Source organism: Oncorhynchus nerka, linkage group LG10, assembly GCF_034236695.1.
Source record: "Oncorhynchus nerka isolate Pitt River linkage group LG10, Oner_Uvic_2.0, whole genome shotgun sequence".
Taxonomy (NCBI): domain Eukaryota; kingdom Metazoa; phylum Chordata; class Actinopteri; order Salmoniformes; family Salmonidae; genus Oncorhynchus; species Oncorhynchus nerka.
This window is the reverse complement of record NC_088405.1, coordinates 82064571-82087435: the sequence shown is the minus strand read 5'-3', so window position 1 is coordinate 82087435 and position 22865 is coordinate 82064571. Positions and strand designations below refer to the sequence as shown.

Below are 22865 nucleotides of genomic sequence, written 5' to 3'. Positions count from 1 at the left end.
ACTGTTGATGACTATCACCCTATCTTTAAAAATGTATTATTATTATTAGCACATATTTATCGATCAATTCACAATCCTCAACATTAATTGTGCAGTTTTCATCCTCAAACATCTGCAGTTAGCTCTTGAAACAGTGCAACTGATTTGTATGCATTTGATGAATACAAACTTGTAATCCACTGGAAAAAACTGCCCTGTGCTGACAATGACATGTTATCCATAAGGGCAGTGTGCTGTAAATAACTTTTGCTCTTTCCATTAAGGCAATTACAGTAGGTTCTTCTCTAACCCACTCACAAAAAGGCCTCTGTGTTTCGGGATCAGTCTGGAGAAGATGTGATTCCAAACACTGGGGCAGTAGTCATGAGTCAGATGTTGTGAATTGAACAAAGAGCTGTTCTCCCCAACTCGTTTCAGTGACAGACATTTTCCCTCTCTAGGCTACTACATTCACACAAAAAAACTAGTATTATTTATATGATTGTAAATGTCATTCCCTGTGAATTCCCTCTTCCTCTTTATATTGCGTTACAACGTGATGAGAACAGCGTGAGGGCATTATAACATTTTGCTTCATAAGGCATTATACAGCCTTATAATGCATTATGCATAGCTCAATTATTTTAATACATATGAAGATGGTATCAATAGGAAGTGTTACCAAATTGTGATTTGGAACTAATTTTTCCCAGTATATACAATGCTTTCAGAAAGTATTCATACCCCTTGACTTGTTACACATGTTGTGTTACAGCCTGAATTCAAAATGGATTAAAACATTTTTTTAAAGATCAACACGCAATACCCCATAACGACAAAGTGAAAACATGTTTTTAGAAATCTTTACAAATTTATTGAAAATTAAATACCGAAAAATCTCATTTACATAACTATTTACAGCCCTGAGTCAATACTTTGTAGAAGTATCTTTTGTGGCGATTACAGCTGAGTCTTTTTGGGTAAGTCTCTAAGAGCTTTTCAAACTCTGTCAAGTTGATTGTTGATCATTGCTAGACAGCCATTTTCAAGTCTTGCCATACATTTTCAAGCCGATTTAAGTCAAAACTGTAACTAGGCCACTCGGGAACATTCAATGTCATCTTGGTAAGCAACTCCAGTGTAGATTTGTCCATGTGGTTTAGGTTATTGTCCTGCTGAAAGGTAAATTCGACTCCCAGTGTCTGTTGGAAATCAGACTGAAACTGTTTTAAAATCACCTTTGGCCTCATGGTGAAATTCCCGAGCAGTTCCCTTCCTCTCCGTGAACTGAGTTTGTAGTGACTGGGTCGATTGATACACCATCCAAAGCCTAATTAATAACTTCACCATGCTTTTTTGTGTGTTTTTTTTTCTTCAAATCAACCAATCGGTGCCCTTCTTTGCTAGGTGTTGGAAAATCTCCCTGGTCTTTGTGGTTCAACCTTTCCTTGAAATTCACAGCTCGATTGAGGGACGTTACAGATAATTGTATGTGGGGTATAGAGATGAGGTAGTGTTTAAAAAAATCATGTTAACAACTTTTATTGAACAAAGAATGAGTCCTTGCCACTTATAATTGCGATTTGTTAAGCATATTTTGGCTTGCCATAAGAAAGGGGTTGAATACTTATTGACTCAAGGCTTTTCATTTCTACTTTGACATTCTGGGTCTATTGTGTGTTAATCAATGACACAACATTTCATTTTAATACATTTACAATTCAGGCTGTAACACAACAAAAAGTAGAAACAATGAAAGGGGTGTGAATACTTTCACAAGGCACTGTAAACCTTGGGAAGCAATATCTCAGTATCTCTTTTGTTATTTGCCTTTTTGTGTTATCTCATACTGTTTGGAAAAATATATCCTCACAGTCAGAAGCGAAACAATATGGCTGTGAAAGAACAGGAAAGTCCTTTGGGGGACTGAAAAGAGAGTGAAAGCTTTACCAGCTTTTGCCATGAGATTAAAACCACACACACGTGAATTTAGACTCAATTTCATTGTCCTGCTCCTTGCAGGGCTTTGAGTAAGAGATACTCGCTGGCATAGATGTCATTGTTTGGCCTCTAGGACAATGATTGTTGGTTGTTTGTTAGGTTATTGTTTTGGGTAATCAGGGTTGGGCGGTTTACTTGAGAAATGTGATCCTAGGGAATCCGTGAATATGTTTCTTTATCATCTTTCCTGTTCTTCTATCCATTCCTGCTCCTGACCCTCCTGGGCAGAGATGGGGAAGAGATGACTCAGTCTGAAGGCATGTTGAGGTTGTCTAATTACAAATTTATTGAAAATGTAATTGAAAGAAATGATAAAGCAGTAGGGTTTATGTTTTCAGATTATCATGTCTAAACACTGGCCATTTCCATTCTCAGCTGCAATATTTTGTAACTGTTACTGCATTTGCATCCCTTGGTGGTGGTGCGTTCAATGCATCATTTAGAGGTGAAGTCATTTGTGTTACGGCATGGGAGAGACTCAGCACTGAGCCGAGACTGATCACCCCCAAAGTAGCATGGTGGTCTTTGTGTTTCTCAAACCCCCTGAACCTGCTCTCTGTCTATCCCTCAGTCTGTCTGATCGCACTAGCGTAACTGGCTGTGACCTCTTTTCAGGCACCCGAATGTAGGCCATGTCAGCTTTTCCAGTCATGCGCTCCATTGTCACCTCCGAGTTGTCAACACCGAAGTCTCCCCTCGCAACACTAAGATGCCTGTCTGATTTCACCCTTAAGTGTTGATGTCCTTTAGTGTCACTATGGGATACAGTATTTATGCATAACACTCCACTTCCACCTAAAATGGCAAGACTCCATTGTCACTGAAAGTAGCCTATTAGTTATTGTTACCTTTTGTGTGGTATACATACCTTATTTTTAAACCTGTAATCTTTACCGCAGTTGCTTATGAGAAGAAGGAAAAGTATGTTGCGCACTATAATACTTTTTTAAAACTATACAACATTTGGGGGCCACATGCCAAAAACAAACAAGCAAAATGAAAAAGAAAGACAACCTCAAGTACACCGCTGTCAAGTGTCAATGTGCAGCGGGTAGAACGGAATCAGGCGCAGGACATAGAACTGAGTAAAATACGTACTTTACTCGAAAAGAAACAAATAATATATCCACGCAGGGCAAACACACCAGCTCACAGAAGTCTTGAACACTACACAAAGAACAGACACGCACAAAACCATGTGGGAACTAGAGGGTTAAATAGGGAATCAATTATAACGTAATGGGAACCAGGTGTGTACAATCAAGACAAAACAAATGGGAAAAGAAACGTAGATCGGTGGCAGCTAGAAAGCCGGTGACGACGACCGCCGAACGCCGCCCGAACAAGAAGAGGCACCAACTTCAGCGGAAGTTGTGACAACCGCATTTGCAGTTTTTCTATATTTTCTCTTACTATGCAGTGTATTTTGGACATGATCATTACCAAGATGTTGCACTTGTTCACCATGCTCCTTTGTCTTGTCAGGTGGGGGGCACTAAGACAGGAGTGGTGCGCTACGTGGGGGAGACTGACTTTGCCAAGGGTGAGTGGTGCGGTGTGGAGTTGGACGAGCCCCTGGGGAAGAACGACGGTGCAGTGGCTGGAACCAGGTATACAGCATCTGTCACCCATCTCTCTCTCTCTCTCTCCCTCTTTTTCTCTATGTCTATCTCTCTTTATCTCCCTCCCCTGCTTGATTTAAATCCCTTGCATGTTGCACTCTCTCATTCTCTTGCTGGATCTCTGCAGTAAGCTCTCTCTGTATTCCTCCTCTATTCCCCCTTTATCGTTCTCTTTCATTCTTTATTTCTATTTTTCTGTCTCTCACTCTCTCCTTTACTGTCCTACACACACACACACACTCACATGCACACACACAAACCCCCCCACACACATACACCTGTCTGGCAGATCTAGCTGTTGGCTTAGTAGTGTCTTCAAACAAAAATCAATTATGTGTGGTTTAGTGTCAGACAAGACGGCATCGTTCTAATTTTAGGTGCAATTCCTCTGTATGGTAGACGATTAGAGCTAGGCGCTCCCCTCTGTAACACAATATTAAATGGAATTATTTTCAAAATGGTGAAAACATGAATCGCCGTGCAAACAGAATATGGCTTCACTCTTCTTCTAATTACAAAATGAATGTCACATTCTGTTTTGAGATGGAACAGTAGCTGTGAAGGCATAAACTAGCGGAACCATGCTCCAGTTCCCTCCACTTTCATATTTGATTTATTGAAACCTGCTTTTGAAAGATTTTACCACTGCAAATATTGCAACTCACTTAACCAGAAGCATGGTTTCTGCCCTCAAAGTGACTGATTTCTAATAAAATACCTGTTGATGTAAGGGAATACTCGACAACGACTAGACATGACTTGTCACAAATCACATTGCAACGCATTTTACAGTAGTATATTATAAATGCCACAATACGGTACAAGTGAATTCACCACAACAAGCTGTTTTATATGGTAACCCATACCCGCTGCAAAAACATTAAAAAATTTAAGCCTCATGATTTGTCAACATGCACAGTTAGTCTGTGCTTCAGTCTGATCAACGGTAGCCTACTGATAACAACCACAGCTGCAGGTAGCCTAGAGAAGCCTACAGTATGCGCTTTACTCACATCTCAGCCAGGGAAAATGTCATGTTTTTATAGCCTAAGCTATATATTTATAGCGTAAAATAGGCCACATTTATTTGTGTTCTGAGAAAATTAGAATTTGATCAAATTTGGTTTATATTCATACTTCGGGTGGCTAGGCTACCTAGGCCTTTTTAATCCAAAATGATTGACTGGAATGAATCAATCAACACAAACATGATGACATACTGTATGAGAATATTTGTAATTACAAATGGAAAGGCCTACACGATGCAAGCCTGCATACAGCAAGCTGAAACCTGTTCGTTTTTGTCCAATTGCAGTTTTTGTCTCTTTGTCTGTGTAAAGGGTTCTGATTTTTCATCCTCCCTAGGGCCAGGAGTTTTTCCAGGACTTATTTTTTTTTTTTTACCATATGACCTGATTAGAAAAATAATCTGTTCCCATCATAGCCCGTATAATCTTTTTTTTTTTACAGCTGATTTATTACAATGTCATACGCTACCACTAGGATCCAGAGTTGGTCAGGTTAGCCTACTACCAGATCAGGAAAAAGTCTGGGCCCCAGGAAAATAATTCCCCCCCACTTCTCTGGGACCTGTCGTGCCACCTCACTGGGACCTGTCGTGCCACCTCACTGGGACCTGTCGTGCCACCTCTCTGGGACCTGTCGTGCCACCTCTCTGGGACCTGTCGTGCCACCACTCTGGGACCTGTCGTGCCACCTCTCTGGGACCTGTCGTGCCACCTCTCTGGGACCTGTCGTGCCACCTCACTGGGACCTGTCGTGCCACCTCTCTGGGACCTGTCGTGCCACCTCTCTGGGACCTGTCGTGCCACCTCTCTGGGACCTGACGTGCCACCTCACTGGGACCTGTCGTGCCACCTCTCTGGGACCTGTCGTGCCACCTCTCTGGGACCTGTCGTGCCACCTCTCTGGGACCTGTCGTGCCACCTCTCTGGGACCTGTCGTGCCACCTCTCTGGGACCTGTCGTGCCACCTCTCTGGGACCTGTCGTGCCACCTCTCTGGGACCTGTCGTGCCACCTCTCTGGGACCTGTCGTGCCACCTCTCTGGGACCTGTCGTGCCACCTCACTGGGACCTGTCGTGCCACCTCTCTGGGACCTGTCGTGCCACCTCTCTGGGACCTGTCGTGCCACCTCTGAAATCACCACATAATATTACTATTTGTATGATCATTTGACATGTTTTTGGTGATGGGGATGGGATTCCATAGTTTTATGTGGCTCAGTGCAGCCGGCAGTTACTGCAACAATTTCAGAATATATCAGGCTGTAACTGCAATTTCAGGTAAAAACTTAATAAAACAAGTCTCAAATATTAGGAAAATGTCTATACATTTCAAATGTTTCAAAAACATTGCTCTGCTATTACCATTTTTACTGTGGGGCTGTTGGCTCAACTAGACAATTCTGTTTACACTACCCTGCTTCAAGGGGGGCAACTGTCGGGCAAGTGTCGTGCGCTACCTCCGGAGGTAGTGGTCGAGACGTAGCAAGTACACAAGTTTACATTTTAGTAATACACTACCGGTCAAAAGTTTTAGAACACCTACTCATTCAAGGGTTTTTCTTTATTTTTACTATTTTCTACATTGTAAAATAATAGTGACTACATCAAAACTATGAAATAACACATATGGAGTCATGTCGTAACCAAAAAAGTGTTAAACAAATCAAAATATATTTCATATTTGAGATTCTTCAAATAGGCACCCTTTGCCTTGATGACAGCTTTGCTCACTCTTGGCATTCTCTCAACCAGCTTCACCTGGAATGCGTTTCCAACAGTCTGGAAGGAGTTCCTACATATGCTAGGCTCTTGTTGGCTGCTTTTCCTTCACTCTGTGGTCAGACTCATCCCAAACCATCTCAATTTGGTTGAGGTCAGGGGATTGTGGAGGCCAGATCATCTGATGCAGCACTCCATCACTCTCCTTCTTGGTAAAATAGCACTTACACAGCCGGGAGGTGTGTTGGGTCATTGTCCTGTTGAAAAACAAATAATAGCCTAAACCAGATGGGATGGCGTATCGCTGCAGAATGCTGTGGTAGCCATGCTGGTTAAGTGTGCCTTGAATTCTAAATAAATCCCAGACAGTGTCACCAGCAAAGCACCCCCACACCATAACACCTCCTCCTCCATGCTTTACGTTGGGAAATACACATGCAAAGATCATCTGTTCACCCACACCGCGTCTCACAATGACACGGCGGTTGGAACCAAAAATCTCCCATTTGGAATCCAGACCAAAGGACACATTTTCACCGGTCTAATGTCCATTTCTGGTGTTTCTTGGCCCAAGCAAGTCTCTTCTTATTATTGGTGTCCTTTAGTAGTGGTTTCTTTGCAGCAATTCGACCAAGAAGGTCTGATTCACACAGTCTCATCTGAACAGTTGATGTTGAGATGTGTCTGTTACTTGAACTCTGTGAAGCATTTATTTGGGCTGCAATTTCTCAGGCTGGTAGCTCTAATGAACTTTTCCTCTGCAGCAGAGGCAACTCTGGGTCTTCCATTCCTGTGGTGGTCCTCATGAGAGCCAGTTTCATCATAGCGCTTTGTTTTTTGTGACTGCACTTGAAGAAACGTTCAAAGTTCTTGAAATGTTCCGTATTGACTGACCTTCATGTCTTAAAGTAATGATGGACTGTAATTTCTCTTTGCTTATTTGAGATGTTCTGTCCATAATAAGGACTTGGTCTTTTACCAAATAGGGCTATCTTCTGTATACCCTCTACCTTGTCACAATACAACTGATTGGCTCAAACGCAATAAGAAGGAAAGAAATTCCACAAATTAACCTTTAAGAAGGCACGCCTGTTATTAATTGAAATACATTCCAGGTGACTACGTCATGAAGTTGGTTGAGAAAATGCCAAGAGTGTGCAAAGCTGTCATCAAGGCAAAGGGTGGCTATTTGAAGAATCTCAAATATTTTGAATTGTTTAAGACTTTTTTGGTTACTACATGATTCCATATGTGTTATTTCATAGTTTTGGTGTCTTCACTATTATTCTACAATTTAGACAACAGTAAAAAATTAAGAAAACCCCTTGAATGAGTAGGTGTTCTAAAACTTTTGACTGGTAGTGTATGTGTTGCCAATGGTATTTTTCCAAAAAGTGTACTACCTACCTACGGTTAGAGCTAGGTTTAGAATAATGGTTAAACTAAGGGTTAAGGTTAGGGTTAGTAGATAGTTAGTTGAAATGTTACTGATAGTCTACAGATGGACTATCCAAATAAATTGGTACCGAGATTTCTCCTCTCCTCTAACCCAGGTACTTCCAGTGTCCGCCCAGGTTTGGCCTGTTCGCACCCATCCACAAGGTGATCCGCATCGGCTTCCCCTCCACCAGCCCAGCCAAGGCTAAGAAGAGCAAGCGGATGGCCATGGGGGTGTCGTCGCTAGCCCACAGCCCCAGCAGTTCATCCATCAGCTCTGTTAGCTCTGTGGCTTCCTCGGTGGGCGGACGGCCAAGCCGCACTGGCCTGGTGAGAGATACACATGCATGCATACACACACACACCAATGTATTTTCATGACTATAACTGCACGTCTAATGGGCTTGTATGTGCACATTCATTAAACACTTCTCCCAGGTTCTTGATCAGAGAGGACAACGATCCCAAAGTGTTTTATAGGACAAGTGTTTAACTGCATTCTCCACATTTTTGCAGACCCTCAGAAATCTGACACACAAAAACAGACTGAAAGGAAGAGACAGACAGAGAGAAAAATATTTAGAGAGGACAAAGAGGGATGTTTGCATGAAAGACAAAGGAGACATGCAATACATGAAACAAGATGCATACGGTATTTGGCCAAAGAGAAAGATGTTAAGAGAAAATAAATCACAGATGAACGCAGTAGAGACACATTACATAGAATACTAAAAACACGTTGGCTATTGAGGAACAGCACATACATACACAAGAGAAACAGCGAGATAGTATTGGTATCTTATGAGTATTTATGTAAAGGTCTCTGAGTACTCTGAACCCCCTCCCCATCCTGTCAGTCAGGTGACATATTTGGAAGAGTAGGCATAGGATGTGCATGTAGCACATTGGGTTAATTAACTGTTTCCCATCAGCCAGCATTAGGACAATCTAATTAAAACTGTCTGGCATGCTCTCACTCAGGCGGTCATCTTAGTGCTTGCCCTAGGGCTGATGTACAATACAGACACACCTTCTCTATTGTCATCAAACAGTCTGCTGTAGTCACACTGTCACTATACCTTTCGTTGCCTCAGGTGTGTGTGTGTGAACATGCCCCTGGGGGACCCAGTTTGGCCCTCCATCTGTCCCCTTCTTCACTTACTCCCTAAATACTATTTTGATGACAATGCAGATCTGTTCAAATCACGTGTTTAGGCCGGGGGTAGGCAATTCTGGTTCGAGGATCATATCGGGACTTGGTTCATCAAAGTAATTTGCGGGTGGGGAAAATATATGTATTATCATGTCTACATACTTTCTATTTCGCTTTAGACCTTCAAGAGTCAACTTCAAGTCATTTTTTTATCCAAAATAATGTAATTTAAAAATATATATATATTATAAAAAAAGGAATCCACAGACATCTACCATTTTATTGGCTTGTGGGCCGGATCCGGCATGGTGTCATATGTTGCCCACCCATGGTCCAGACCTGTATTTATGTTTAGTTTTCTCCTAATTTGTTTTTCTAATGCTCCAAGACTTAATTAAAGCCCTCAACCTAAATGAAATAATAATCCAACCATATCATGAAAGCACTGATCCATGCAGAATAAAATAACTTATGTGATTTGGTAATGTAAGCACTCCTTTTCCTTGTATTTTTAATTGAGTATGTATCTATTAGTTCATGTGTAATGCTACAAGACACATTTCCTCTAATCCTATCTACTTCTCTGCCTCCCTTCCTCTACGTTTTTCCACACTTCTTCCTTCTCTCACTCCATTATTCTCTCATTCTGCCATCTCCTTCCCCCACCACCTCCCTCCCCACTCCCCCTCCATAGCTCACGGAGACGTCGTCGCGCTATGCCCGCAAGATCTCTGGCACCACTGCGCTGCAGGAGGCACTGAAGGAGAAACAGCAGCACATCGAGCAGCTGCTGGCCGAGCGGGACCTGGAGCGGGCCGAGGTGGCCAAGGCCACCAGCCACATCTGTGAGGTAGAGAAGGAGCTCAACGCCCTCAAGGCCCAGCACTTGCAGGTAGGCAGTAGCCTGAGTGCCAGTCTGTTTGGGATTTATATGGACTGAAAATAGTTTGGTGTAGTGGAGCAGGTGTGTAATGCTGTACATCCCTGGAACTGACTGACGCACGAATGTCTGCATGCACATGTACACATTTACACATGTACAGTACACACACATACAAACATGTTCACACTCATGCAAGCAAATAAATCAACACACACACATACACATTTACTTTGTCTATACTGTACTTAGCCTTGTTTACTAGACTCATTTACTAGATGTACTAGCCTGTGAATAATGCTTCGCCTGGAGATCTGCATCGTTCATAAACAAGCCCGAGCCTCAAATTCATGAAGCAATTCAAAGTGGAATGTTATCTTCCATGATGTCTCTTTGCTAGACAAGGTGCACACTCGTTTTGCATTGCCCTAGGTGGTTGGCGAGTTCACTAATGGAACGGGTTAAAATGTGCAAACTCCGCCCACCCGCGATGCAAAACGAATGTGGCCAAGGCAAGTAAGTCCAGTGCTCTCAACCAATCAGGTGACAGTGTTTATAGCGGTAAGAAAGAGGATCTTGGCCTTGAGCTAGCCATACCAAAGTTTATGTCTCTCACCATGCTGTGTCAAAGGCACATGGCTAGGAAATAAACTAGCATTTATTTCACTAGAAAGTTTAGAGAACTTCATATTTTTCCCTAGAAAGACCATAGCAAGACAGTGGCAATGGCAAAGCATTAAATAGCATGCCACACAAACCTTTCTTGTACGTGATTCACAAAAACAATAAAACTGTGATGACTGTGTGAAACAGAACGCTGGAAGAATGTTTTTTTTGCCTTACAAGGAAAATATTTGGTCTATTGGTTTATTCAGATCCCCATTAGATGTTACATTAGCAACAACAGCTACTCTTCCCAGGGGCCACTGCATGTTGAGTCTGATTCCAGATCTGTTTGAGCTGCTATTGCACATTGGCCATAGGAATTGGCAGCACACCACAAAGAGATCTGGGACCAGCATGTTGTTATATAATGTAGGTTGGCCCGACAAAGATAGTTTTTGTTCAGAATGTGGGATAACGATGGTACAGTGATGACAGTGTAGCTGCTTCCAAAAGGCCCCATATCCCCTATATAGTGCATTACGTTACACCAGAGCCCTATGGGTGCGAGTATGTTGTGTGCAGTGACGGGTATTTGAAATGCCATCATTTCCCCTACATAGTGCACTACAAAGGGAATAGGGTACCATTTCAGATGCATGCTGTAACTGTCACTGCATGCTGTCACCCACTCTGTGGCTCAGTCCTAAATTAGTCTGCCATTAGTCTGCCCATATTGATTAGTCAATGGCTGGGCTCTTGACTGCAATAAGAGAAAAGCAAGTGCATATTTAAATTTAAATCCAGAATGACTTACGGCAGCAATTAGGGTTAAGTGCCTCGCTCAAGGCCACAGACAGATTTTTCACATATCAGTCAGACACACAGTATGAATGTGTACTGTACATTAAGCTGTGCATTAAACATAGTCCAGGGCTAAAAAGCATTCTCAATGGTGATGCTCCAATGAAAGAATGCTATTGTAGTAGTGTGTGCTGTAAATCCTTGGCACACACACACACAAACACACACACACACACACACACACACTTAGTCGTTACTGTACTTAGTGTTGCTTGCCAGACTCGCAGCGCTACTTACCTGTCAAGAAAGCATCTCCAATGTGCTCTTGTTCGCCCGAGGATTTGCATCAAGTAATTCTCCATTGAAAGGGCTTTTTTGGTCCAGGACTAAACTTGTCCCGGAAAACCGACCCTTATTGTATAATCTACAGACTTGACAAAGAAATCTACTCAACTTGACAATGAAAACATGATTCATTTAATCAATGTTTCTGTCACTGTACATGTGAACCAGGCCTAAATTAGTAGGGGTAAGTGTGTGTCTACTTACTGAGAACTTGTCAAATCACTCTCGGTGATAGCATGGTACACTTCATCACTGATATTGTTTGTTTTCTCTGATTGCAGTATGTCACAGAGACGGAGAGCAACCTCCATCAAGTCAAAACTCTGTTGGCCAGCACTCAGAAGGACAAAGTAGAGCTAGCCAATCAGCTCGAAGAAGAGAAAAGGTACAATGTTGGGATTTCTATGGAGTAATCTGGCTGGTTTGGCCTTGTTAGGGCAATCATTTGTGAACAAGATGTGACACATAAATATATAAATACTACATTTCACAGAGCAATTTAATATCCTATTTTAATATAGGTATCCCTATTCAATATCCTGTTGTCATAAAATAAAAATATGACAACAGGATATTATTATTGCCTTAGACCTTATTCACATCTTGGCCATTGAAACTAATGCAAAAACCTTCCTGTGACCTGTAGATTAAAAACTTCTGCACACCTACACCCTAAAACAGAATCCATTTGGGGTACTAAGAAGAACATTTCTAGCTCATTGTCATATGCCTTGTTTTTGAAAGACATAACCGTTTATTAGCTAGCCGCTAGGGTTGGGCATTATCCAGATGTTCATACCGTTTCTGTACCATACCGCGGTAAACGGTATTACCGATTGTGCACAAAACTGTTTAGTCAACAGGAATCTTGCTCCAGGAGGGGATTGAATGTCTTTGCTGGAACCAAGAAGCTTGATCTTGACATCTAGCCACTTAGCTAGCAAGTTAGCAAACCAAATGCATAGCATCTTAGATTTCTTATACAGTGAACAAAAATATAAACGCAACATGTAAAGTCTAGCTCCCATGTTTTATTCGCTGAAATAAAATATCCCAGAAATGTTCCACATACACAAAAAGCTTATTTCTCTAAAATGTTGTGCACAAATTTGTTTACATCCCTGCTAGTGAGCATTTCTCTTTTGCCAAGATAATCCATCCACCTGACAGGTGTGGCATATCAAGAAGCTGATTAAATAGCATGATCATTACACAGTGCCCCTTGTGCTGGATACAATAAAAGGCCATTCTAAAATGTGCAGTTTTGTCACACAGCACAATGCCACAGATGTCTCAAGTTTTGAGGGAGCGTGCAATTGGCATACTGACTGCAGGAATGTCCACCAGAGCTGTTGCCAGAGAATTTAATGTTCATTTCTCTACCATAAGCCGCCTCCAACATCGTTTTTAGAAAATTTGGCGAATTTGGCAGTATGTCCAACTGGCCTCCCAACTGCAAACCACGTGCATGGCATCATGTGGGTGAGCGGTTTGCTGATGTCAACATTGTGAACAGAGTGCCCTGTGGTGGCGGTGGGGTTATGGTATGGGCAGACATAAGCTACAGACAATCAACACAATTGCATTTTATCGATGGCAATTTGAATGCACAGAAATACCGTGACGAGATCCTGAGGCCCATCGTGAGACCCATTTTTTTTAAGGTATCTGTGACCAACAGGTGCATATCCGCATTCCCAGTCATATGAAATCCATAGATTAGGGCCTAATAAATGTATTTAAATTGACTGATTTCTTCATATGAAGAAATGGGGGCGACAGGGTAGCCTAGTGGTTAGAGCATTGGACTAGTAACCGGAAGGTTGCAAGTTCAAATCCCCAAGCTGAAAAGGTACATATCTGTCACTCTACCCCTGAACAGGCAGTTAACCCACTGTTCCTAGGCCGTCATTTAAAATAAGAATTTGTTCTTAACTGACTTGCCTAGTTAAATAAGGCTAAAATAAAAATACAAAAAATTGTTGCATGTTGCCTTTAAATTTTTGTTCAGTATAGTTATATTTAACTCATAGTTATAAGCTGTGGCGTAGCACGTGCCCCCCCCCCCCCCCAAAAAAACAGTATTGAAAAAATCTTTCATATACTTGAAGTGAGCTTGATTTAGCATGTCCAGTTTTCAAGGTGGGAGGATTTTTTACTTTGGGGACTATTCCATTGGTTCCATTGCACTGGTCATGCTCAATCAAGTGTACATCAAGAGATTGCATTTACATACTGTATGCAGTTTTTGAAGTGGGCCAATGCTTTCCTGTAGAGTACTGAATCCGACTCAAATTTTCTACTGCTGGAGTATCGGCACCGTTTAAAGAACATTCGCTCTAATATGAGTGCTGTCACCCAAAATGGTGTCACCCTATTTTGTTCCACTTCAAGCACTGACCATATATATTTGACCCAGGTGTGTTCCTGTGGCACAGTTGATAAGAGTGGTGCTAACAAAGCCAAGGTCATTGGATTCAATTTCCACAGGACTCAAATATGAATGCCAAAAATGTATGCATTCACTACTGTAAATTGCTTTGAATGAAAGCCTTTGTCGGGTTGTGATGCTCTTCTGTGGCACTTCCCTGACACCTAGTGGCCGACGTGTTATTACAGGAAAGTGGAAGACCTTCAGTTCAGAGTGGAGGAGGAGTCCATCACCAAAGGAGACCTTGAGGTATTTGTCTACCGTTTGGTAAAAAGCTTAGATAAACAGTTTGATTAACATGTTTTGAAGGGATGAGAATGTGTGTTTATAAGATTACATTAGAAAAAGTGATCAAATTTGGCTCTTCCTATAGTGCAATGTGAAAGCTGTTAATTAAAGTCTAGTAGGCTAATAACAACAGTTATGTTAGAGTGACCAAAAGGCTGTGCCAAACATATAGCGAGTCAAACAGTAAGTGAGGAAAGACAGACAGAGGGACGTTTCACATTTTCAGTGTTTCTGTCTGTAAAATGTCTCATCCTTCAATTTGTTGACTGCTGTTACAGAGAATCCCATGTGATGTGTATTTCACACGTCTCTTCAACCTGTACAGGTTTCTGTCCTTCTATGTCTTTTTTTCCACCTCCTGTCTCTCTCCTTTCTCTCTCCCTCTCTGTAGACTCAGACGAAATTGGAGCATGCCCGTATTCGGCAACTTGAGCAGAATCTGTTCCTCGAAAAGTCGAGAGCAGAAAAGCTTCAGAAAGAATTAGAGGTGAAGCGGGTAAATGGAAAAGCTAGCCCAGCCTAGAGCTCCTGCCTGTATCCATTTTACTTTGCGCTTTTCGATTGTATCTTTTGTTTTGGTTGCAGTGGGACTTGAACACAAGTCTTTGTCATTCCTGTCCAGCACCTGTCTCCAAAGGTCCCCAAACTCAGTCACTCATACAGAAAATACTATGTCAGTTACGTCATCAAACGGCATAGACTACAATCAGAATGTGGTGCCATTGCCCTGATTTATGTATCAAGGATGCTCTGTACAGATGCCTAGAACATGACATTAGGTTTCATGTTGAGAGAAACAAATTGCATAAGTGTTACCTGAACCGATTATTTAATTAATTAATGAATGTACATTCTGGTATAAGAATTGAGAAAACAACATGATGCTACATGTATATAAGTTGTGGAATAGTAGATCTATATTAGTCAACTCTGGTAAATCCCCCTCATTGAATTGTCCTCATGGTCTCTATTGCACAAATCATGTTCCAATTTTTCTGCTATCAGAGTGTGAATCATCGTAATGGGAAAACCACTCCCTCTCTCTCTGGCTGCGTCTCTAATGGCACCCTATTCCCTATTGTGCACTACTTTTGACCAGAGCCGTATGAGCCCTGTTCAAAAGCAGTGCACTCTATAATGAAATAGGGTGCCTGAGACACCGCCTCTATCTAATCTCGCTTGGCTCTCAGCCCCACTCCTACTCGGTTTCCCATCAGCTGTAGAGTGTCGGAGTGTTGGAGACCACTCACTCTGCCCTGCAGCGATCACTTTTTCCTTGTTCCTTTTGCTGCTCACTCGCAAAATCTTGTTCGATTTCTCAGGGTGCACTGCTGGAGCGGTTGAGGTCATAATTTTGGTCATAATTTTGCGTTAGAATTAGCACAAATGTCACACTTCCATTGAGTTCTGCTGAGGACCAAAATGTTATCTTATACAGTTATATAGTAATATACACACGGTGGCCTGTTCATGAAAATGGTTCGCTCCTACAGTGAGTCACATTTTTATTTTATTTTATTTTACCTTTATTTTACTAGGCAAGAACAAATTCTTATTTTCAATGACGGCCTAGGAACAGTGGGTTAACTGCCTGTTCAGGGGCAGAACGACAGATTTGTACCATGTCAGCTCGGGGATTCGAACTTGCAACCTTTCGGTTACTAGTACTAGTCCAACGCTCTAACCACTAGGCTACCCTGCCACCCCATGGCCGCGGCTTGCTATATAAAGCAAGCAGACAAGCATCGAGGCATTCAGTTACTGTTCGTTGAACGTTAGAATGAGCAAAAGGAGCCCCACTCCTAAGTGACTTTGGGCGTGGTATGATCGTAGATGCCAGGCACACCGGTTCCAACATCTCAGAAACGGCCGGCCTTAAAAACGCACAGCACTGTCTAGGGTTTACCCAGAATGGTACAACAAAAAAACACCAGTCAATGGCACTCCTGTGGGTGAAAACAGATTGTTGACGAGAGGTCGAAGGAGTATGGCAAGAATCATGTAAGCTAACAGGTGGGCCACAACAGGCAAATAACGTCAGAGTACAACAGTGGTGTTGGCATCTCGAATTGCACAACTTGTAGATGCTTGTCACGAATGGGCTATTGCAGCAGATGACCACACCGGGTTCCACTCCTATCAGCCTAAAATAAAAAGAAGTGGCTCCAGTGGGCACGTGATCACCAACACTGGACAATTGAGGAGTGGAAAAACATTGCCTGGTCCGACGAATCCCGGTTCGTCATGCTGATGGCAGAGTCAGAATTTTGCGTAAGCAGCATTAGTCCATGGCCCCATCATGCCTGATTTCAACAGTACAGACTGGTGGCAGTGGTGCAATAGTGTGGGGAATGTTTTCCTGGCACACGTAAGGTCCCTAGATACCAATTGAGCAACGTTTCCATGCCCCAAAGGATTCTGTCTGTTCTGGAGGCAAAGGGGGGTCCGACCCAGTACTATACTGAACAAAAATATAAATGCAACAACTTCAACTATTTAATTTAAGGAAATCAGTACATTTATTAGGCCCTAATCTATGGATTTCACATTACTGGGCAGGGGTGCAGCTATGGGTGGGCCTGGGAGGGCTTAGGACCATCCACTGGGTAGCCAGGCCCAGCCAATCAGAATTTGTTTTTCCCAAAAGGAATTTTTTTACAGACAGAAATACTGCTCTGTTTCATCAGCTGTCCGGGTGGCTAGTCTCAGATGATCCCGCAGGTGAAGAAGCCGGATATGGAGGTACTGGGCTTGCGTGGTTACACGTGGTCTGCGGTTATGAGGCCTGCCAAAATTGATTTACTGACAAATTCTCTAAATTGGCGGCTTATGGTAAAGAAATTAACATTCAATTCTCTGGCAACAGCTCTGGTGGATATTCCTGCAGTCAGAATGCCAATTACATCCTCCTGTAAAACTTGAGACATCTATGGCATTGTGTTGGGTGACAAAATTGCACATTTTAGAGTGGCCTTTTATTGTGCCAAGCACAAGGTGCACCTGTGTAATGATCATGCTATATAATAATCTTGTTGATATGCCACACCTGTGAATGGATTAACTTGGCAAAGGAGAAATGCTCAATAACAGGGATGTATACAAATTTATACACAACACATTTCTGGGCTATTTTATTTCAGCTCATGAAACATGGGACCAACACTTTACATGTTGCATTTATATTTTTGTTCAGTGTAAATGGGTGTACCTAATAAACTGGCTACTGAGTGTATAACTATACAATCATTTTGTGTTGAGACACAAGGCTAGGTACTTAGACAGCACAGTTGTGTCATGAATGTTAAATAGAGCTACAAATATACTGCTTATACCTACAGGGAAGATGCAGACTTGATGCGGCACCCTTGAGGTTGGATAAAAGAACCAAGGTGAAACAAAATGGACTCGTCGTTTCGTTCGGCTCTGCTCATCTGCTAAGCTATCTAAACTGTTTGATTCTCAATTGTCTATTGTTGACGACATGGGTCTTGCACATTCAATCTTGCATTTTTCTTGGACTTAATTATTGTCTGAATGCTATTAGGGAACTTTCTGATAACTCCTTTTCCTAGAAACCGATCAACTGTAGAGTTGCGTTTCTCTCAATGGCCACATTAACATACTATGCACTGCGTGCCATCAGATCTGCTCGGTCAAACATGGAGTTCAGTCATTTTAATTGGATGTTTGTAAATGTCACACTTTAATTACTATGTGTGCTCCTAGTGATTTCCTATCTATGTGTAGTGTTATGTCTGGGGTTTGCTATGGGCTTTGTGCTTCTGCCTGGCTTGTAGAGTGAGAAACCTGCAGAGAATGGCTTGCTTTCCCTTTCATTTTCCTTACAAACTTCATCTCATATGTTGCATTGCACTTGCTGATTTAAAAGCTCTACTTGTTTTTTTTACATCTGCGAACAAAGGATTTCCTGAAACCAAGGAATTTCATCTGTATTCTACAGGCCCAGCTTGTACACTCATATCATTCTCAATATGCCTCTTTTCCTTTGACATGCATGCTCTAGTCAAGCATTTTATCGAAACGATTTATGCTTGAATGATGTCATCCTGAAATGACATCACCACGCTACGGGAAAGACACCCATGTCGGTTTCGTTAATGACAAACCATGTTACGGCAACGAAGTGTTCTTTCTCTCTCTCCCTACACAGCAAAGCACAGTTGAGGAGAAGAGCCACGTAATGCAGCTGGAGGAGGAGCTGGCCCTGAGGCAGGCCGAGATCGAGGAGCTCCATGTCCAGCTCAGGGACCCCGACTCTCACCCCAACACGGCCGAGGACGGGTACCCCACCCAGAGGCCGGTGGCCCAGTCGGAGACCTTCCTGCTCCGGGAGCAGCTCCTGACAGCGGGTCGGGAGCACCACAAGGAGAGCAGCCAGCTGAGGGAGAAGTACGAGGCGGCAGTGGTGACGGGCCAGGAGGAGACAAACAGACTAAAAGCCACAGTGGACAAACAGAGCCAGGAGATCATCGATTTGAAGCAGAGAGTCCAGCAGGCCACTACAGAGAACATGGAGATGATGGACAACTGGAAGGTGAGAGGCACTGTTCTCTTTTATTTTTATATTAAAATGTAATCTTTCATCTTTCTCACATCAACAATTTGGCTTCTCTCACTCTCCTTTTCTCTCTTTTACTCTGTGTGTGTGTGCATGGGTGTGTCTTTTTAGTACTAATAATCGTGTATCCCCTCCTCTCCTCAAGGTCAGGCTGGACACCCTGGTCAACGACCACCAGCGCTCTCTGGAGGACCTGAAGACCTCGCTATCCAGCCAGAACGGCTCGGCCGAGGGCCAAGAGCAGGACCCTCAGGAGCTGAGGACCACCCTGGAAAGTCTGCGCATGGAGCACCAGTTGGAGCTGGAGAACCTCAAGGCCAGACACGAGATCGAGGCGGCTGTGCTGGCCAAGGAGCGTGAGGATCTGCGCTCCCGCCTGCAGGACGCCAAGGACCAGCTGGGCGAGAGCAGCCAGAACGGGAAGAACCAGGCCCAGACGGAGGCCAGAAGCAACCAGCTGACCCTGGAGCTGAGAGATGCCCGGGAGGAGCTCCAGAAGGCCCAGCTGAGGGTGGGCGAGGTGGAGAGGCAGAAGGGAGAGAAGGACGGGGCCCAGGATGAGCTCCAGGAGCGCCTTGAGCTGGCTGAGAAGAAGATGGTGGATTATGAGGCCCTGCAGAAAGCTGAGGCCCAGAGTCGGGCCGAGCTCCACAGCCTGGAGGAAAAGCTGAGGATGACTGAGAACCGACTGCAGGCGGTGCAGGATGACCACCACATGCCACAAGATGCCAACGTGAGTCCTCCAGGGGATAGCTGTGGTAGAAATTAGTTGTAGATGCTATGCTGTGGTCCATATGAGATTAGAGTCCTTTGACCCAACTATAAAATTAACTAAGGTTGTGTTTAGAGTGGAACTAAAGCCCCTATTCATGTGATCTAATGCTAGCTACTTTTCACAGTCATTATTAGAGAGCACTTTCTAGAAACACTCTTTACACGAGTAAATAATATCACTTCCACATGATATCCATGCATTTCTACTTCCTTGTGTGTTTCGACATCTTTGCCCTCAATAAACAAATGAAGCACGGAGTTGTCATGGATTTGCTTTTTAACTCTCCATTCTGTCTCCCACTCAGGTTATAGAAAATAATGACATCTCAGAGGAGAAGATTAAGCTAAAACAGAATGTCGAAGGTATCGTAAATGTTAACCTAGTTAATTAAGTTGTGTTGTTACTGTACACATATTTTTATGTAAATGAGAATGGTTTTAAAGACCCTTAAAACAAACCTGTGTTATAGTAAAGTATTTCAAATGTCAGACCTCTGTAGGCTTTTGATTGTACTTTGAGGACATTGCATAGTTAGATTCCAAGGTTTTTGACCAATGGTAGTTTCACGTTTCTTTCAGAAACTATGGAGAACCTGACCAAAAGAGAAAAAGAGGTCTCCACTCTCACGTCACAGTTTGATGCCCTCAAATCACAGATAACTGGTAAATTATGCTGCTACAACTGATGAAGATTTGAGTGGTCCAAACATTGTCAAATAAACTCCCATGGGAGCATTGAATGCAGTTTTAGTTAAAGGAATACCGTGGGATTTTGGCAATGCACAAGATACTCAGACTTCCAGTAATTGTGCTAACACTAGTTAGCATTGGCTCGCGAAACTACCTCCAACTTCCTTCATACTGGACACAGAGACATGAAAATGTTATCTACAAGTTCATCCCTTTAACATGATTTGATATCCAGAACCTGCTCTGTGCGTATGTAATCTCTTCTATTTATGATATTTTGCACTCTATGAATGTCTTGACAAATACGACACATTCACTCTTTATCAACTACATGTATAGTAAGTATTTGGTTGCCTGAGATTGAATGTTCACTCAAACATATTGCATGTAAAAAATGTCAATCCCTGAATTTTGAAACATTTATAAAAAATGTCACTGACTGGCAACTGAATATACATATCTTTTTGTGAATATACATATCTTTTTGTGAATATACATATCTTTTTTTGAATATACATATCTTTTTTTGAATATACATATTTGAAGCTCCAACACTGCAGCACTGTTTGGTTCAAACTAAACATTTAACTCTAAATCCTTCTCCAACCTGTCTTGGTCCACCAGCCTTGGAGGGCAAAGTTCGCTCAGGTGAGAAGAAGGCTGACACCCTGGTCAAGGAGAAGATGCGCCTGGAGGCCGACCTTGAGTCCATGACCAAGAAGTCCCATGATGCATCGGGACAGCTGGTCGTCATTAGCCAGGAGTTACTGAAGAAGGAGAGGTAATTTGACAGAGAGAGAGAGAAAGAGAGAGAACAGTTGATTTTCTACCACAGCGCAGAATTTTCACAGCAGCCCACCCACTGCTACAAGAGAGAACTTACATTCCTTTGCAGGAGATGAGATGTTTGATAAAGCATGTGAAACTGCCCCCACTCTTTAGATATACAGAATTTCCTTCTAGAATCTTGCATTTTCAAAGACTGACGAAACGGTCACAACTCTTCTTTGTGATATGCAGTCACTAGATGTACACTAGACATCTGTTTTATGAGGATCAACCTACTTAGGTTAAAAGCTGTTAAGGTAATGGAGATAATTAGCCTGATTAAAAGTAGGGCCAAAATGCCTTTTTAGCCTTCAAATCAATGCATTGTCATGGCTGAGAATCCTATGTTACTCTAAGGTGTTTAGTGAGATTACGCACAGCACTTAGTAAATTTAGGGCTGGAAATATAAGCTAAAATGAATTAAAAAGACAATAACGCAACATGAGGTACCTCAGTGACTCTTCGGTCACCTAAGTTTGCAGTAGTTGACCGTGTCACCTTGCCTTTCATGGATAAAAAATATATATTTGCTGTAGTGTTAAGATTTCCCTTCAATGGACTAAGGGGCCTAGCCCGAACCATGAAAAACAGCCCCATACCATTATTCCTCCTCCACCCAACTTTACAGTTGACACTATGCATTGGGACAGGTAGTGTTGTCCTGGCATCCGCCAAACCCAGATTTGTCCATCAGACTGCCGGATGGTGAAGCGTGATTCCACTGCTCCAGAGCCCAATGGCGGCGAGCTTTACACCACTCCAGCCGACGCTTGGCAATGGCTTGTGTGCGTGCGGCTGTTCTACCATGGAAACCCATTTCATGATGCTCCCGACGAACAGTTCTTGTGCTGACATTGCTTCCAGAGGTAGTTTGGAAACGAGGACAGACTATTTTTATGTGCTACACACTTCAGCACTTGGCAGTCCCGTTCTATGAACTTGTGTGGCCTACCACTTTGCGGCTGAGCCGTTGTTGCTCCTAGACGTTTCCACTTCACAATAACAGCAATTATTGTAGACTGGGGCAGCTCTAGCAGGGCAGAAATTTTAGCAAACTGACATGTTGGAAAGGTGGCATTCTATAACGGTTCAACGTTGATAGTCACTGAGCTCTTCAGTGAGACCATTCTACAATATTTGTCTATGGAGATTGCATGGCTGTGTGCTCGATTTTATACACCTGTCAGCAAAATGTGTGGCTGAAATAGCCAAATCCACTAATTTGAAGGGGTGTCCACATACATTTGTTATACAGTATATACAGTACCAGTCAAAAGTTTGGATGCACCTATTAATTCAAGGGTTTTTCATAATTGTTGCTATTTTCTACATTGTAGAATAGTAGTGAAGACATCCAAACACATATGGAATCATGTAGTAACCAAAAAAGTGTGAAACAAATTAGGTTATTAAAAGTAGCCACCCTTTTCCTTGACAGCTTTACACACTCTTGGCATTCTCTCAACCAGCTTCATGAAGAATGCTTTTCCAACCGTCTTCAAGGAGTTCCCACATATGCTGAGCTCTTGTTGGCTGCTTTTCGTTCACTCTGCGGTCCAACTCATCCAAAACCATCTCAATTGGATTGAGGTCAGGTGATTGTGGAGGCCAGGTCATCTGATGCAGCACTCCATCATTCTCCTTCTTGGTAAAATTGTCCTTACACAGCCTGGAGGTGTGTTTTGGGTTATTGTTCTGTTGAAA

The 22865-nt window shown here is 42.7% G+C and overlaps 1 protein-coding gene across 6 annotated transcripts in view; it reads left to right on the top strand.

The window, feature by feature from the left end:
• Positions 1-22865, top strand: part of clip2 (CAP-GLY domain containing linker protein 2) — a 56736-nt gene that overhangs the window by 27918 nt on the left and 5953 nt on the right. For 2 of the 6 annotated variants that reach the window (XM_029671545.2, XM_029671549.2), the window contains 12 exons: positions 3466-3590; positions 7902-8115; positions 9633-9830; positions 11852-11955; positions 14190-14250; positions 14681-14776; positions 17628-17678; positions 18461-18844; positions 19014-19601; positions 19948-20005; positions 20222-20305; positions 20957-21113. In XM_029671545.2, the coding sequence (XP_029527405.1) occupies positions 3466-3590; positions 7902-8115; positions 9633-9830; positions 11852-11955; positions 14190-14250; positions 14681-14776; positions 17628-17678; positions 18461-18844; positions 19014-19601; positions 19948-20005; positions 20222-20305; positions 20957-21113 (2120 nt within the window). Of the gene's footprint in view, positions 1-3465; positions 3591-7901; positions 8116-9632; positions 9831-11851; positions 11956-14189; positions 14251-14680; positions 14786-17627; positions 17679-18460; positions 18845-19013; positions 19602-19947; positions 20006-20221; positions 20306-20956; positions 21114-22865 lie in introns of all 6 variants that reach the window. The other 4 variants (XM_029671547.2, XM_029671548.2, XM_065023799.1 and 1 more) reach the window with 4 other exon arrangements.